At 41.5% G+C, this 15,627-nt stretch overlaps 1 protein-coding gene across 1 annotated transcript in view; it reads left to right on the forward strand.

The window, feature by feature from the left end:
• Nucleotides 1-15,627, forward strand: part of COL4A4 (collagen type IV alpha 4 chain) — a 103,066-nt gene that overhangs the window by 6,775 nt on the left and 80,664 nt on the right. The window contains exon 4 of the mRNA XM_069474089.1: nt 3,233-3,310. Coding sequence (XP_069330190.1) covers nt 3,233-3,310 — 78 coding nt within the window. The remainder of the gene's footprint in view (nt 1-3,232; nt 3,311-15,627) is intronic.

Raw genomic sequence — 15,627 nt, forward strand, 5'->3', positions numbered from 1 at the left:
GATTCAGCCCTTAACCTATCCAAGATTCAGTTATCTCCTCTGTTAAGTGGGGGTAAGACTTGCCCAACTTAGTTCACATGCATTTGAGACCCTCACCTAAAATAATGAGTGGAAACACACTGTGATGTATACATGTGTGTATTTTTTCTACTTCTCCTACCTGATTTTTCTAAGTTTATTTTTGCATCATTCTTTTTTTCTATTATAAAAGTCTGCAGAGTCTTAAATTTTACTTCTTTTGTTTCTTATGTTCCATATGAGTAAATGTCATTTCTGAACCAAAGGTTGTTCTATCCTGGACCCTCCTACCAGATTGTGCAGTGATTCTAGAGATTTCACAGAGAGTGGCTATAGTTGGGTTTTAAAGGTAGCAGTACAAATTGGTGTAATATATACTTATTGACACAGGAATGTATCTTTTTGAAATTTATCTTACATATTTATTTTGACTTATGCACAAAGATAAATATGCACAAGAATACTAGTTGCAGGGTAGCATTCAGTAGCAAAAGAAGGGAGCCACCTACATCACTTTCAGTAGGGACTGGCTAAACAGATTATGGTTCTTGGTGTGAGGAGTTGCCACCTGCATGACTTCAGAAGGATTTTGAAGACTTAAAAGTATGTGAAACAGCTAAGTACAGAGCAATAAGCCATTTGGGTAAAACCAAAACAAGTTCAAAATCACCAAAATTGTGTGTGTGTGATCATTGTGTGAATTACGCTTATTAATAACCAAATACAAAGTTGAAAAAAAGGCCCTATATGGGAGGGAACTTGGGGCCAGGATTGGCAGAGAAAATTTCTTCTATTATACTCTTTTGCACTATTTGAAATTTTAAAAAATCATGTGTCTATATTATTTGTTTTTCAAAAAAGAAAATAGAGGCACAAATGTAGGACAGATTGTTGATCTTCTCGAAATTAAGGACCTCTTCTCTTGAACTTTCTATGTGACAAATAGTGGTTTAAAAATATTTGAGGTAAGCAGGTAGTGACTTTTCCTTTCTTCTCTTTGAAGAAGAGTAACATGAGTTTTTGAGAGTGTAAGTGCATGCCAGTGAATGTGGTTCATACTTTGAGTGTGTAGTCATCTGAGATATCGTCTTTATCTTTTTTTATACGATCTATCTTTGAGGTGCAGACTCTTCCTCTATAAATTCACCTTCCCCTTTTAAATGTTTATTGGGGAATGCTAATGTGGAAGAACTTTTTAGAGGCTAAAATCACCTCTTGCTTTTTTCTTTTACTAGCCTAACTCAAAGCTTTATATGTGACTATTCCTGTTTCTTTACTAGAATCTGCTAATCTGTTTTAAACGGATTCTTCCCTGAAATGTAATTTTGCTACAAACATCTCAGTGATGCTTGGCAAAAATAAGTATACACACACACAAACCCCAAACAAACAAAGAAGAAAACTCAACTTGCCCTTGTTATCAAGCCATCTAATCAGCTGACCTGCTTTTTTTCTCTGGTTGCTTTGATATTTCAGTGAACACATAGTAATGAAGCCCAACCCTAAATGAACCCAAGTATTCAGGTTAGTTACTTCAAGTGCTTTCATGCTGTCCTGACCTGGCCCCATGTATTTAATTTTTTTAACCTTATCAGGGTTTTGAACTTAATATTTCTGCATTTGTAGATAACAATGTTACTCAAAACTCAAGAGGAATATATTTCTGAAACTCCAAATACATTTTTTTATCTTAAATTATCTAATTGCTTGGCTCTTGTCAAGCTTCAAATTCTTATATACTTTCAATGACTCATGAGAATTTTGTTTATAAAGATGTCTTTTTTAAATTAATGCTTAAAGACAGTTTCTTTTGGATTGTGTCTGAGCATATTTTTCTTCAAAAAAGAAGTATAAATTGTGTGATTCAAAAGAAAAAATATATGCTGGATAGACTCCTTACCATATTTATGTATACCTATCTGTATATTCATATATTCACATTCATTCACATGTACCTATGCCCATAGGTACATATGTATATATGTATGTGTATGTATGTCTTGTATATATGAGAACTATAAAGTTCTATAAACTATAAAGTTTCAGTTGTTTTATGTTTTTCCATTATACATTGGACTAAAGGCTTAAGTTTACAGACTTAAGTTGGAAAATGTCTATTACTTATAAAAATGTGTGATTAATATATAAATGGTGCAGTGAGGGCTGGACTAGGCAAGACCATGAACCAGGCAAGGTTTATTTCTGATGCCTTCTTGATCTTCCTACCCATGTTCTCAGGGCGTAGCACCAAGATCTGCTTTTACCACCACGTGGTGGCCTCAACTACCCCTCCTTCCCAGCCCGCAGCCCCACCTGTGAATGAACGCTCAGTGCTGACCACATTGCACGGATGCAGGTGCCTCATGGGCTCTGTGTGTCGTTGAGGGATCCACTTACGGACATACTGACTCTGGGACTGTACTTTTACGTTGAAGTGGCTGATGACTCTGGCTATAGATGATACGGATTCATGAGGACCAAGTGCCGATTATTGCCTAAGGGCACTTGTGTGTGTGTGTGTGTGTGTGTGTGTGTGTGTGTGTCGGGGTGGCGGTGACTCTTCAAAGAGAGTGTTGAAGAAAAGTTAGCTAAAAGTGTGGAAAGGGCCCAAATGATGCAAGTTCAGGAGCTTTCTGGTTGAGAAACACATTAGAGAAACCATCTTGGAATCTCAGCAAGTCGTAGAAAGACCAATTTACATCTGAGGTCCAAGGGTGTAAGTGGAGAATTTTCCTAGGAAGAACAATTTGATGAGGGAGACAAGCCCTTGCTGATCTTGGAGGGAAAGCAAAGGGGTCCTGAAAAAAAAGCCAAGCTTTCCATTGAAAGTAGACTCCACTGTGTACTCACGGCTTGCCTAACTACTGTGAGATTGTTCACAGCTTAGTAAATTAAGTCTTACCAGGAGAGAGAAATTGCAGAAGATTCTTAAAGCAGAATGACTTTAGAAGGAGGCTTTTTTTCCCCTCCAGTGTGCTCAGTTTTGGAAGCTTCTTGCTCATATAATCAACTCTCCTTTTTATTAAGACACAGTGTCAATTTCTCACCTTTTTACATATTAATATTAGTCTGTTCTTCTCATGGATTCAAAGGTAAACGTATACTGGGAATTCTCATCAGTTAGATAGACCAAGAGTGCTTGTCATAATGTATGTATTATGTACCCAAATGAGCAATGTGACTGATGTACTAAATAAGATGTTTCACCTTCCAGAGTGGAAAGAAATACATTGGTCCTTGTGGAGGAAGAGAGTGCTCTGTCTGCCAGTGCTTTCCTCCAAAGGGGTCTCGGGTAAGTGATGTAAACACCAATGTGGGCAGCACACCTCAATTTTGAGCCATTGTGAATATTTGGCATTAAGCAGTCCCAGACCTTTAGCATGTTTTGGCCATCGGTAATGTTTATATTTATTTACAATCAAAGTTTTACATTCTTGTAAGCATTCACAATTATAGTTGACAGTGTGTTAGGCTTAGAAGACAGTCTAGGAAGCAGTGATTCACCCAATGTTTTATACATGACACTAGTCTTATAAATTGCCCTGTGAAGAAAGGGTCCTGGTGTCAAATGGTGCATACTGGGTCACCATCTTGACATATCGGCATCTTAACAGCTCTGAGAAGTACTGCAGTAAGTGGAGGAAAAAAAAAAGCTATTTAACTTTGTTTAGTCTTTCCAGACATTTGACCACAGGACTTTTTTTTTGGATGGTACCTATTGAAACATGTGGAATAATGTTATAATTGAAGAAATAGCTACATTTATTGCATGCTTATTATGTGCCAGGCACTGTTCTATGCACTCCAAATGCTTTAGCTCATTGACTTCTCACAACAATCATCTTATCATACCACCCTTTTTTTTTTTTTTTTACCGCAGGAGACCAAAGCAGAGAGCAGGTCAGTGTCTTGCTCAAGTCCGCCCAGAACAGAGCTCTTGAGAACTATGCTAGATTCTCTGTTCTGCAAAGCACAAGAACTCTCTTGGTTACTGTCTGTCAGGTCTCTTGAACATTTATTAACATCTCCCTTATGTTCTGACAGCAGCAGTTGACAGTCTGTTAATTCATTTGTGATGAAGTATTAGATCAAACAACTCTTTAATTAAAATGACTCCCACAATTTCATAAAAAAAGAGTGTGCTTTAGAAGGTTTGGCCAATTTTTGAGTCAGATCAATGATTCTTTTGAAATGTCTCTTAATGCATTCAGGCTGCTATAACACAATACCATAGACTGAGTGGCTTAAACAACAGAAATTTATTTCTCACACACTTCTGGAGGCTGGGAAGTCCATGTTCAAGGTGCCAGCAGATTTAGTGTCTGATGAAGACCCTTTTCCTGGCTGGCAGGTGGCTGTATCCTCATTATATTCTCGCATGGTAGAGAGAAAGAGCTCTCTGGGGTCCCATTTTTAGGGGCACTGACCTCATTCCTGAGAGCTCCACTCTGATGACATAATTACCTACCAAAGACTCCAGTTCCTAATACTATTACACTGGAGGTTAGGATTTTAACATATCAGTTTTGGGAGGAACACAAATGTTCAATCCATAACAGTGTCCAAATCAATCCTACAGGGTTGTGCATGACATTCAAAAAGCACAATATACTAAAGAGCAGTCTAGGAGGATGCAAAACATTACCTTCCTGAAAGAAGGGACCATGTATTTTCCCCACTGCATTGATTTATTCGCACACAGTGGGTGTGCGATATGTGTGGGGTTCCTTTGTTGAGCTGTTTTACTGTAAGAAGGTACCTTATTGAGTGTAGGTTATGGCAAATCCCTTGGTGCTTAAACTGCTTTGTTTCTTCTTCAGTACGTCAAAAATTTTGGTCATCGGAATTTATCTTGATCTTTTTGCATCCACTTTCACAGTATAATTTAAAAAGTGAAGCTGCAAGGAAACAAAGTTAGGACAGTAAAACCTAGCAATCTAAGAAGTGCTTTAGTATTTCCATGTAAACGTACAAATTATTTAGAAAAAAATCCTGGCCTTTTTGTGAGGTTATTAATATAAACATAACAGGACTGTACAAATGCAAAAAGAAAAAAAAAAAAAGAAAACCTCAGTGTATCTAAACTTTAAGACCTTTGAGCTTGAGGCCCAAGAGAAACAGATTTGATCAGCTCTGTGGCAGGAAGAGAATGGGGAGACCACAAAACTAAGAGGACCAGTTGCTTTGATAAGGCCAGCTTGGTTGGTCTTCCAATTTGAATGAGGCTGAGAGTTGTTTAACAGCAGGGCCTTTACAAACCTCAGTCCCTCTAAGTCAGTGGTTTTCAGTTGGGGGTAATTTTGCCTCTTCCCTGGGGAACACTTGGCAATGTGTTCAGAGATATTCTTGGTTTTCAAAACTGGGTTCAGAGGGTGCTACTGGTTTCTAGTGGGTAGAGGCTAAGGGTGCTGTTTACATCTTACAATGCACAGGACAGCCTGCACACCAAAGAATTATCCATCCCCAAATGCCAACTGTGCCAAGGCCAAGAAACCCTGTTCTAATCCCACAACAGCTCTGCCAGGCAGGTATTATTATTATTTCCATTCGCCAGTACAGCAACCCTGAATTCCCAAGAGTTCTAAACATCTTGCTAGGATGTAGAAGAGCCAGGAACCACACCCCAATGTCTGGCTTCAGTAGCCTCATTTGCTCCACGATCATGGAAAGAAGATTACACTAAGGTTCCAACAGCTGGGTTTTAGCATCACTTTGGGAACTCAGGTGGGCACTTCAATGTGACCAAGTCTCAGTTTCCTCATATTTACCCCATTGGCCCTTCTCTTCTATTTCTTTGGGCTGTTAAACAGGCACAGGCCATTGCATGTTAAAGCAGTCTCTGCACGATGAAGGCTCCGGGACTGAGCTGTACTCTGCTACGTGTGTGTCCCTGTTTCTGGGTGGTCAGGGAGAGCTGTGTGTGCCACACCCGGGAACCTCTGCCCTCCCCGAGATGGATGGCTTCCCCATGGGGAGGCTGCGAGACCGAACACATTTTCCAGCTGAGAATTTGGGAGCATGGCCCGTGCATAGTTGCGAGGTGGTTTGAGAGGACGGCACTCTCAAGCCCTCAGCAGCCAGCCAACCTTCTACGTTGCAGTGGCAGCTCCAAGTGGACTACAAACATAAGAACATCAAATTCCAGAGGCTTGAGGAAGCTCCCTGAGGCTGTGCAGCCCATTCATGGCATAGCTAGGCATTCCTAAGAAGGAAATTATTTCTTTCTTGTGGGTTAATCCCCAAGTGGGTGGTTTGATCAAGCCCCACACCAAAACTGCTGTGTCTAAAGCAATTGTGGACAGGCAAGGCTGGCCCTGTGCCATGGAGAATAAAGTCCAGCCTCATCAATGTACCGTTTGGAGGCCCACAGGTCTAGTCTCTACTTGTGTTTTCATCTGTTATCCTGTTGCTGTCCCCTTGACCTCTCCTGCTATGGCAGGTGGGCTGCTTCCTCCCTCCGGAAGACAGTCTGAGTATCCCACTCCTCCACCCTGCTCTGAATGCCGTCCCACTTCCCCTCCGCCTGTCTCTCCTGCCCTTCCCAAAGGAGCTCAGCAGAGACACACCCGCAGGCCTTCCTGCTCTCCCAGCCCGTGCCAGGTTTCCCTCGTGGGACCCCTTGCAGGCTGTCACCTGGCTGTCTTCCTTTGCACTCTCCTGCCCTGTCCTGTAGCTCTGGTCGGGCATGAGTGTGGATGCACCCGACCCTCTGGATTAGATTGCAAGCGCACGCTCCTCAAAGGGTGTCTGAGAACACGAGTAAGAAGTTAATCCTAACACCTGACCCACAGTGGACACTCTAGAAATGTAATTTGCCTACCTTTGTTTCTCCCCTCTGGGAACTAGGGCATCATTTTTTTTTTTTTTTTTTTTACTTCTTTGAGATTATCACAGTAAATAGCACATAATAGGCAGTTAGTACATATAAATCAATAAATTAAAATTCAAGCTCCAGCCTGGACAGAATTTGGGAGCCTGAGCTGGTGGCCAGGCCAGCATGCAGGGGACCCGTGGGGTGCCTGCCGTACCCAAAAGAAGGTCTTTCTCCCCCCACACTAGCATTTAAGCCTGTTATGAAATGAGTAATCTCACATAGTTTAAATTCCCTTGTGAATTTCAGGTAGGGTCAGAAACAAGCACTTTGAGCAGCAGCAACAAATAAGACTGTTGCTACGCTCAGATGTCTTAAAGGCACAATGGCGACCTGGAAAGAGCTCTGGTGAGGGTAGGAGACAGGAACTTACCCCTTTGACCTTTTCTGGGTTCAGGGCCCTCACCTGGGAAATAAGGGTTTGTGCTAGGGGGCTGGTCTGTCCCTCTCAGCTCTAGTATCCTGTGGTTCTCTGAAACGGGATGTTCACATATGACAGCTATTCAATTGGTTTCCAAAATGACTTGTGGATAGGCCCTAACATTTCCCTGAACCTCTTAGTCCCTCTGTAGGGGTGCAAATGAGGCAGCATTGGGCAGGATTCTATATTATTCTTTGTCAGTTTCAGGGGAGGAAGCTCTTATATATTTAATGGTTGTCTCCTTGAAGGGAAAATGACATGTCCTTATAAACTAGGATGAGGGCCTTTTATAAGTTTTACTTTAGTAACTAGGATAATAAAAAAGACACCTTCTATAGTTTTTTCCCCAGAATAAAATAGATCCATATTGTTTTTCATTCAAGGGAGTTCGGCAATGGTGAAATCAACAAAACCTTGTGATGTGGTGATTTTACAAACAAGGAGGTCAAATGGCTTACAATTCAAGAACTGTCTTACAGTTTTTGGTTTGAAAACCAAAGTCAAACATTAGGGGGTCACTCTTCCTTTTGGGAATTTCAAATCACTAAAAAAATGTGAAGTATTTTTCCTGCAATCTCCTTCATTCGTCCCTGCATTCAATGATAAAAATGGAATTTACTTAGGAAATTTTAATTATTGTTAATGTTTTTCATTTCATTAAATTATTTACACTCAGAGTTCTAGAACTCAACCTCTTTATCACTCACACAGCTGTGTTTTAGGATACTTTCTAACTGTAGCTGGATAATGGTTCAGAGCAATAATTTGTATGTCCCAAAGTTCACGTAAGTTAATTATGTTCTATTTTGATGTAAACAAGGTCCAGTGACAACTGACAGTTGGTAAAGTTGGTCTGTCCCTAACCCCTGAGCTTTTGGTTTCAGCCTTTTTGTTTTTCTTGCCACATCTTTCTTCTCCAAGAGCTCTCTGGCTGCTTGTGTGGCTGGTGGAGAATTCCCTGATGAATGAAGTCCCTGTCTGAGGGGCAGATCAGAGGGCTTTAGGAGACAGCAGGGTAACCTGAATTTGGGGGCTCAGGGATAGGCCATCACACTGGGGGCTGTGGGGAGCTGGACAAGGTATTTGTCCTGTAAAGGCATCGGAATTCATACTTTTCGTAAAATGTAAATCCAAAAATTCTTAGTGCCTAACAGTTAAACCAATTTCCTTGTGGAATTCAGCCACCAGCTTCCAGTTTACAACTCTGGCTCAGCTTGTTAAAGTGTCCCCCCTCGTCAAGAATAGTAACCTTGACTTTTGAAGAATGGAAAACTTCCAAAAGTTAAAGGATGAATCTTCAGCTGCAGGATATCCTACGTAAGTGCTTGAGGAAGTATTTCCAAAAAGGGTTCAGAAGGCCTGGGCAGGTAGAGGAGGGATCCCTGCCTATCATTTTATATTATTTAGCCTATTAGTAATCATAATGGGAGAAGCAGCAGCAGTAGCTGATACCTACATAGGAGAGTAACTCCAACTAACCTTGCTTTCAGTATGCTGACAAACCTCTCTCTTTAAATCCAGCATTTATGTGTGAGAAAGGAGACAGAGCAAGCTTATATTTGCCTACTACACCGTATTATTTATTTTCCAAACAGGCCAAGTGTAGATATAGAGCTAATACAACAGAACTTTCTCTTGGAATCCTAGTTGCTGTTTCGGCCTGAAGGCAGGTTTTAGAGTATCTGCCCTGGTCAGTCACCTCATTGAATTGTCAGTGATTTGCAGCAGAGTCTTTGGTCTCCTCCGTGGAGTTCAGTTCCATAGCAACAACTGCCGAGCTCTGCGACCCAGCGTGAACCCGGGCCAGACCGGCCCGGTGCAGAGCTCAGCAAATGTGGGGCCACGCTGAACTCGAGAGGAGCGGGGTCACTGCCGATGCCGAGGCAGCCTTGTTATTGGCAAGAAATAAGGGCTAGCAATGCAGGTGCACCCAAGGGCAGGGCACATTTTTTTCTGGAAATATTTCTATAAAGCAACATGGAGAGCAGCGAATATAAGAATACCTCTCTAGCACAAGGGTAACCTCTGACTGAGTTAGCTAAGGTGTGGAATTATAAAGGTTTTAGGAAAGAAAGCAAATTTCTCCTTTCAAACATCATTTTAAATAATTTGCCAAGAAATCCACATGGAAACAACCATGTCTCCAAGATGCTTGTTTTTTCACTTCTCTGTCGTACAATCTTAACTGAGATGAATAATGATACCTTTCTATTCGTACAGCAAATAACCACTGAGTACTTGCCACGTGCTGGGGCATGAGGCCTCAGTGGTAAAGAATAAAGTCCCCCAAAGCCTGGAGCTCAGGGCCCAGCAAGACAGACAAACAAGAGCCCCTCCAGCTATTACTTCTCACTGCCCAGTGAGGGCCAGGCTCTCTCGTAGGTGCTTGGTACACATCAGAGCAAAGACAAGACAAGACAAGACCCTTGCACCCTCCCTGTGTGGATAATTTGGTGCCCTAACTTGGTTTTGCAGGAGCATATAATTTCATATGGGGGCTGCAGGGGGTCAGGGAGCTGTGGGTTCTCACTTGAGCTTGGACTCAGTGGAAGCAGAGGTCACCAGCCTACAGCCTGTAGGAAGAGCATTGTATTAGTTCCTGTGGCTGCCGGCACAAATTTTATATACTTGGTGGCTTAATGCAATAGAAATTTATTCTCTTACAAGTTCTAGAAGCCTGAAGTCCAAAAAGCGAGGCGTTGGCACTGCAAGGCTCCCTCCGTGGGCTCTGGGGAGACTCTGTCCCCTCCTCTAGCCTCTGGTGGCTCTCGGCGCTGTGTGGCTTCCTTGGCTCCTGGCTGCTGACTCCAGTCTTTGCCCCATTCACGTCGCCATCCTCTCCTGTGTCTGTGACAGATCTCCCTCTGCGTGCTCCTTATAGGCACACGTGTAATGGTGTTTAGGGGCCACCTGGGTACCCCAGGATAAACGCCTCCACTCAAGGTCCCGAACTTTATCACATCTTTTGCCATCTAAGGTAATAGCCACAGATTCCAAGGAGTTTGCCCAAGAGAAAGTGAGAAGAGGCCCAGAGAGCTCTGAGAGGGTCCAGGGGGGTCTCCAACCAGGAGGAAGAGGAGGCCAGGGAAGGCCGAGGGGCAGGGAGGCCAAGAGAACACAGCAGGAAGAAGGATGGAGAGTCAGCTGCTTTGGAGCTCACCAGGGAGCTCAGCTGGAGCCCTCAGCACTGCCTTACTCGGTTCTCACAGCAGCCCCTGTTTTAAAGTAGGAAAACCTTTCTTCAATGACCTGGTCCAAGGGTGACCTTGTTCACCCGCAAAGCCATGTGTTCTGGTTCTCAGTGCAGCTTCTTTCCCCTGCACGGTGCGGCCCCCAACACAGCTAAAATACTCCCTGCTAAATTGATCAGTTCATCCCTATCTCATCATTAACAGGGATAAGAAAATACTCTTTCACTGGACTCTGCAGTCCAGTCTCCTTGGACTGTCTACTATTTGAGTAACACCTTTTCATTATGTATTTTTAAAATTCTTCCTGGTACTCAGCAGACCTTTTCCTGTGATGGGAGAAGCCTGGAGGGATTGTCAAAAGAACTAGTGCTGCATGTGAAGCCCTGTTTTGGGGTTTAAGTGATGTTGTACTGACACCTGGTGTCTTTCTGGTTGAATTACAATTGAGCATTAAAAAGGAGGGAAGAATTAAAAAATAATAAGAGATGATAATAACAATGGAATAAGAATACCCAGGGAAACAGATAAAGGATGGATGCATTTAAAAATGCTCCTTTGTTAACTACAGAAGTTTTAATCTATTAAGCAATCCGTGGGTATATGTTTAGAATTTATATGTGTAAGACAGTGGCCGAGGTGCTGGGGCAGAAATAAAAGTGTGCATGGATCCCTGGCCTCAGCAGCTTACCCAAAGACATCACCCCAAGCAGATATTAATTAAAGAAGCATGTACATGACAATAAGAAGAAATAGGCGGCGAGACTCTTCAGGTGTTAATTATATTAGGGTACACATGAGAGGCTGGAGGAGCGTAAGATTGGGGTAAAAAGGGGAAGCAGCAATTTGAAGTCAGAGCCACACTCTGAGCCTCAGCTTCCTCTTTCAGGGATGAGTAAGTAGATTCAGGGATGACTTTCTGCTTTACAGGGTAGTCGGCATTGCGTAAGAAGAATGTACAGAAATGTCATGTCGTGCCTAGAACAGAGTAAGTGCCTAGGGCCTGGTAGCAGTTATTGTTACTGTAATTATTATCCTATTTTGAAGGGAGGACAGTAGCATTTGAGCTACAGGTGAAGAAAGGCTATTCTCACCTCAGGGAAATGTGTGATTGGAGCAGAGGTTGTGGGTGTGGAAACTGCAGGGGTAAGGTTGGCTGGGGCCGTGGAAGGCAGATTGTACCCACTGGAGGTTTTAATGAACGCAAGGATGCAAGGACAGGGAGACTGAAGACAATTAGTAGACAGTGGTGTGGGGGAGGGAGAAGATCGGGGTTAGGGAAGCAAGGGAGGCTGGTGCTTGGATAACCCACGCAAGAGATGGCGAGACCAGGACCCAGGCGTCCGGCAGAGGGATGACAGTAAGACAGGCACGTGAGCTTTGGTTCATGGCAAGATGTGACAGACTTGGTCATGGGAAGGGCTTGGAAAATGAGGGAAAGTCGGTGAGCGGAAGCCGACAGCTGGGTGGTGAGCCTCATTAATGGAAAGAACAGAGTCACCATCCGCAGAGATAGGAAAGGAGGAGGTGGGAGGGATGAGCTCAGCTTTGACTGATGCGTGTGAATGAACAGGGGAAGAAGATCCAAGAAAGTTTCTAGAAAACAGCTGGAGATATAGGATGGGACTAGAAAATTAGACTTGAGAACCACAAAAATAGAGGTCTTTGATTAATTTAACAATTGTATTTTCTAAAGAAACTTCATAAAAGAATATAGCGTACATGCAGATACATTTTTTTAAAGCATAAAAATAAGATGAAGCTTGAAGAAATTGAGATGTCACTGCAGAAGCAGCATGACTGTGGTTTAGTGCAAGGACTCTCCATCGTGCCAGGCTGGGGTGGGAAGAGGAGAGGTTTTGGAGAGAGACTGACTGGTCTGGGTATGAATTCCAGCTTACTAGGTGTGTGAGATTGAATAAGTTATACCTCCTGAGTAAACTTTCTCTGTCTATATGGGGATAGTGGTCCACATTTCCCAGTGCTTCTGTTTGCATTAAGTGCAAGGTCTGGAGCATGGCAGGAACCTCCCCAAGCTTAACACATTAAATTCTTTCCCCTTCCTGGGACAATTTTGATGGCTAGTGTCATGGTCTTAGAGTGCAAGGGTGATTTGGAAAATGCTTTATCATTAGTGTAACAAAAGCATCTTTCTTGTTCATTTAGTCATTATTTATTCATTTGTTTACACATCTTTTACACTGATTCAGCTTCTAGCTGGGAAAGAGAATGAAGTAGTTGCATAAAAAGTGTGGTTGTACATGTATTTGTAGTTGTCTGTAGTTATTTCTCCCAATCTTCATACTGCTAAAATGATGAAGGATTTCTTAGATTTTTGTCATTCCCCACAGGGTTTGGTCTCCAGGTGCAAGCAGACCAGTCGTAGCCAAAAAGGCTGATTTGAATATTTTGGTTTTAAAATCTTCCATACATATCTTCTTATGTTCTGGTCCCTTCTACTAAGTTGTTGTGAAATAAAAGTAATTTGGTCTTAGCCCTGCTCAAGAGATGCTCCTGACTTAGACAATCAACAAGGGATAAAATCCTAAAGGAATGCCCTGGCCTCAGAGGGTAGGGAGGCGTGCAATTCTGTGTCCACTCTGATCTCCTTCATCCTTTATTTGTACAGCTGGCCTGGGAGCCCGCTGCTGCATTACGGAGGCACAAATAACAGGTCTGATGACACGTGTCAATTTGGCCTTTGAGTAGAAAGAAAGAGATGATCTAGTGGCTTCACATGGCGTGCCAGAGTGTCCTCAGCTGTCAAGCTGATTGTCATTTCTGGATTCAGTGGATCTGTTTTTTGACTTCACTGTCTCAAACTGAAAGTCATAAGCCACAGAGGCAATCCTGTGCACACAGTAGCCAAAAAAAAAAAAAAAAAAAAAAGAACCTCAGGGATACTGCATCTGAAAATGAGTCATTTCATTGAGCAGTTTTTCTTTGTGCTAAACTGAATCTGCCATATTTTATACTATGTTATTGTTCATGGGTAGAAAGCACAGGCTTAGGAGTAGATGAACTATTTCTTTAAAGATTTTTTTAAATGATGTAAAATTCCCGTGATTAATAATTATCTAGTTATAAAAATGTCTTTTATGGGGCTGCTGTTTATGTCTGTTCATCCCAAAGTTAATTCTATTGTAGCCCTATAAAAAAGTAAGCCTAAATATTTACTTGTAAGCTCTATTCTTGTGATACCTCACTTTGAAGGATGGGCTCAAGCTCTATCCAGGATAATATAAGAGCTGCTAGTTCACCGTTGTTTTTTGTAGTTGAGTAGTATTCCATGATATACATATACCACATTTTATTAATCTGCTCATGTATTAATGGCCACTTGGCTTGTTTCCACATCTTTGCAATTGTGAATTGTGCTATTGTAAACATTCAAGTGCAGATATCTTTATTATAGAATGTCTTTTTTTCCTTTGAGTAGATGCCTAGTAGTGGGATTGCTTGATCAAATGGTATTTATATTTTTAGCTCTTTGGGATATCTCCAAATTACGTTCTACAGGGGTTGTACTAATTTGCAGTCCCACCAGCAGTGTAAGAGTGTTCCAATCTCTCCACATCCATGCCAGCATTTGTTGTTTGGGGACTTTTTGCTAAAAGCCATTCTCACTTGAGTTAGGTGATATCTCATTGTGGTTTTGATTTGCATTTCCCTAATGATTAGAAATGTTGAGCACTTTTTTATATGTTTGCTGGCCATTATTCTGTCTTCTTTTGAAAAGTTTCTGTTCAAGTCCTTTGCCCATTTAATGATGGGGTTGTTTGATTTTTTCTTGTTAATTTTCTTAAGTTCTAGATAGATTCTTATTATCAGCCCTTTAACGGATGTGAAGAATGCAAATATTTTCTCCCATTCTGTAGGTTGTCTATTTGCTCTAATGATAGTTTCCTTGGCTGTGCACAAGTTTTTTAATTTGATCAGGTCCCATTTATGTATTTTTGTTGCTGCTGTGATTGTTTTGGGGGTCTTCGTCATAAATTCTTTGACTAGGCCAATGTCTGTAAGAGTTTTCCCAATATTTTCTTCCAGAATTCTTAAGGTTTCACACCTTAGGTTTAAGTCTGTTATCCATCATGAGTTGATTTTTGTGAGAGGTGAGAGGTGGGGATCCAGTTTCAATCTTCTGCATGTGGTTATCCAGTTTCCTCAGCACTATTTATTGAATAGAGATTCTTTTCCCCAATGTATATTTTTGTCTGCTTTGTCAAAGATTAGATGACAATATGAGGATGGTTTTATATCTGGGTTCTCAGTCCTGTGCAAAAGGTCTATATCTCTGTTCTTGTGCCAGTACCATGCTGTTTTTGTTACTATAGCCTTGTAGTAAAGCTTGAAGTCTGGTAGACTGATGTCTCCCAATTTGTTCTTTTTGCTTAAGATTACTTTGACTATATGAAGTCTTTTCTGGCGCCATACAAAGCATACAATTATTTTTTCTAGATCTGTAAAGAATGATGATGGTATTTTGATAGGGATTGCATTAATTCTGTAGATCACTTTAGGTAGTATGGACATTTTAGCAATATTGACTCTGCCAATCCATGAGCATGGTAGGGTTTTCCATCTGTTTACATTTTCTACGATTTATTTTCTCAGTGTTTCATAGTTCTCCCTATATATGTCTCTCACCTCCTTCATTAAATGTATTCCTAAATATTTAATTTTCTTTGATGCTTATTGTGAAAGGTGTTGCGTCTTTGACTTGATTTTGGCTTGACTGTTATTGGCATATATGAATGCCACTGATCTGTGTGCATTAATTTTGTATACTGAGACTTACTCAATTCATTTATCAATTTCAGGCGTCTCTTGGTTGGATTTTCTAGATATAATATCATATCGTCAGCAAAAAGTGAGAGTTTGACCTCTTCTGCTCTCATTCAGACACCTCTCTTGTCTGATTGCTTTGGTAAGGACTTCCAGCACTATGTTGAATAGAAGTGGAGATAGTAGGCAACCTTGTCTGATTCCAGTTCTAAGCAGGAATATTTTCAATTTTTCCCCATTCAGTATGATATTGGCTATGGGTTTATCGTATATGGCTTTAATAATTTTAAGTTATGTCCCATCTATGCCTATTTTGTTAAGAGTTTTTATTATAGAAGTGTGCT

The sequence above is a fragment of the Eulemur rufifrons genome, chromosome 1, assembly GCF_041146395.1.
Source record: "Eulemur rufifrons isolate Redbay chromosome 1, OSU_ERuf_1, whole genome shotgun sequence".
NCBI classification, from domain to species: Eukaryota; Metazoa; Chordata; class Mammalia; order Primates; family Lemuridae; genus Eulemur; species Eulemur rufifrons.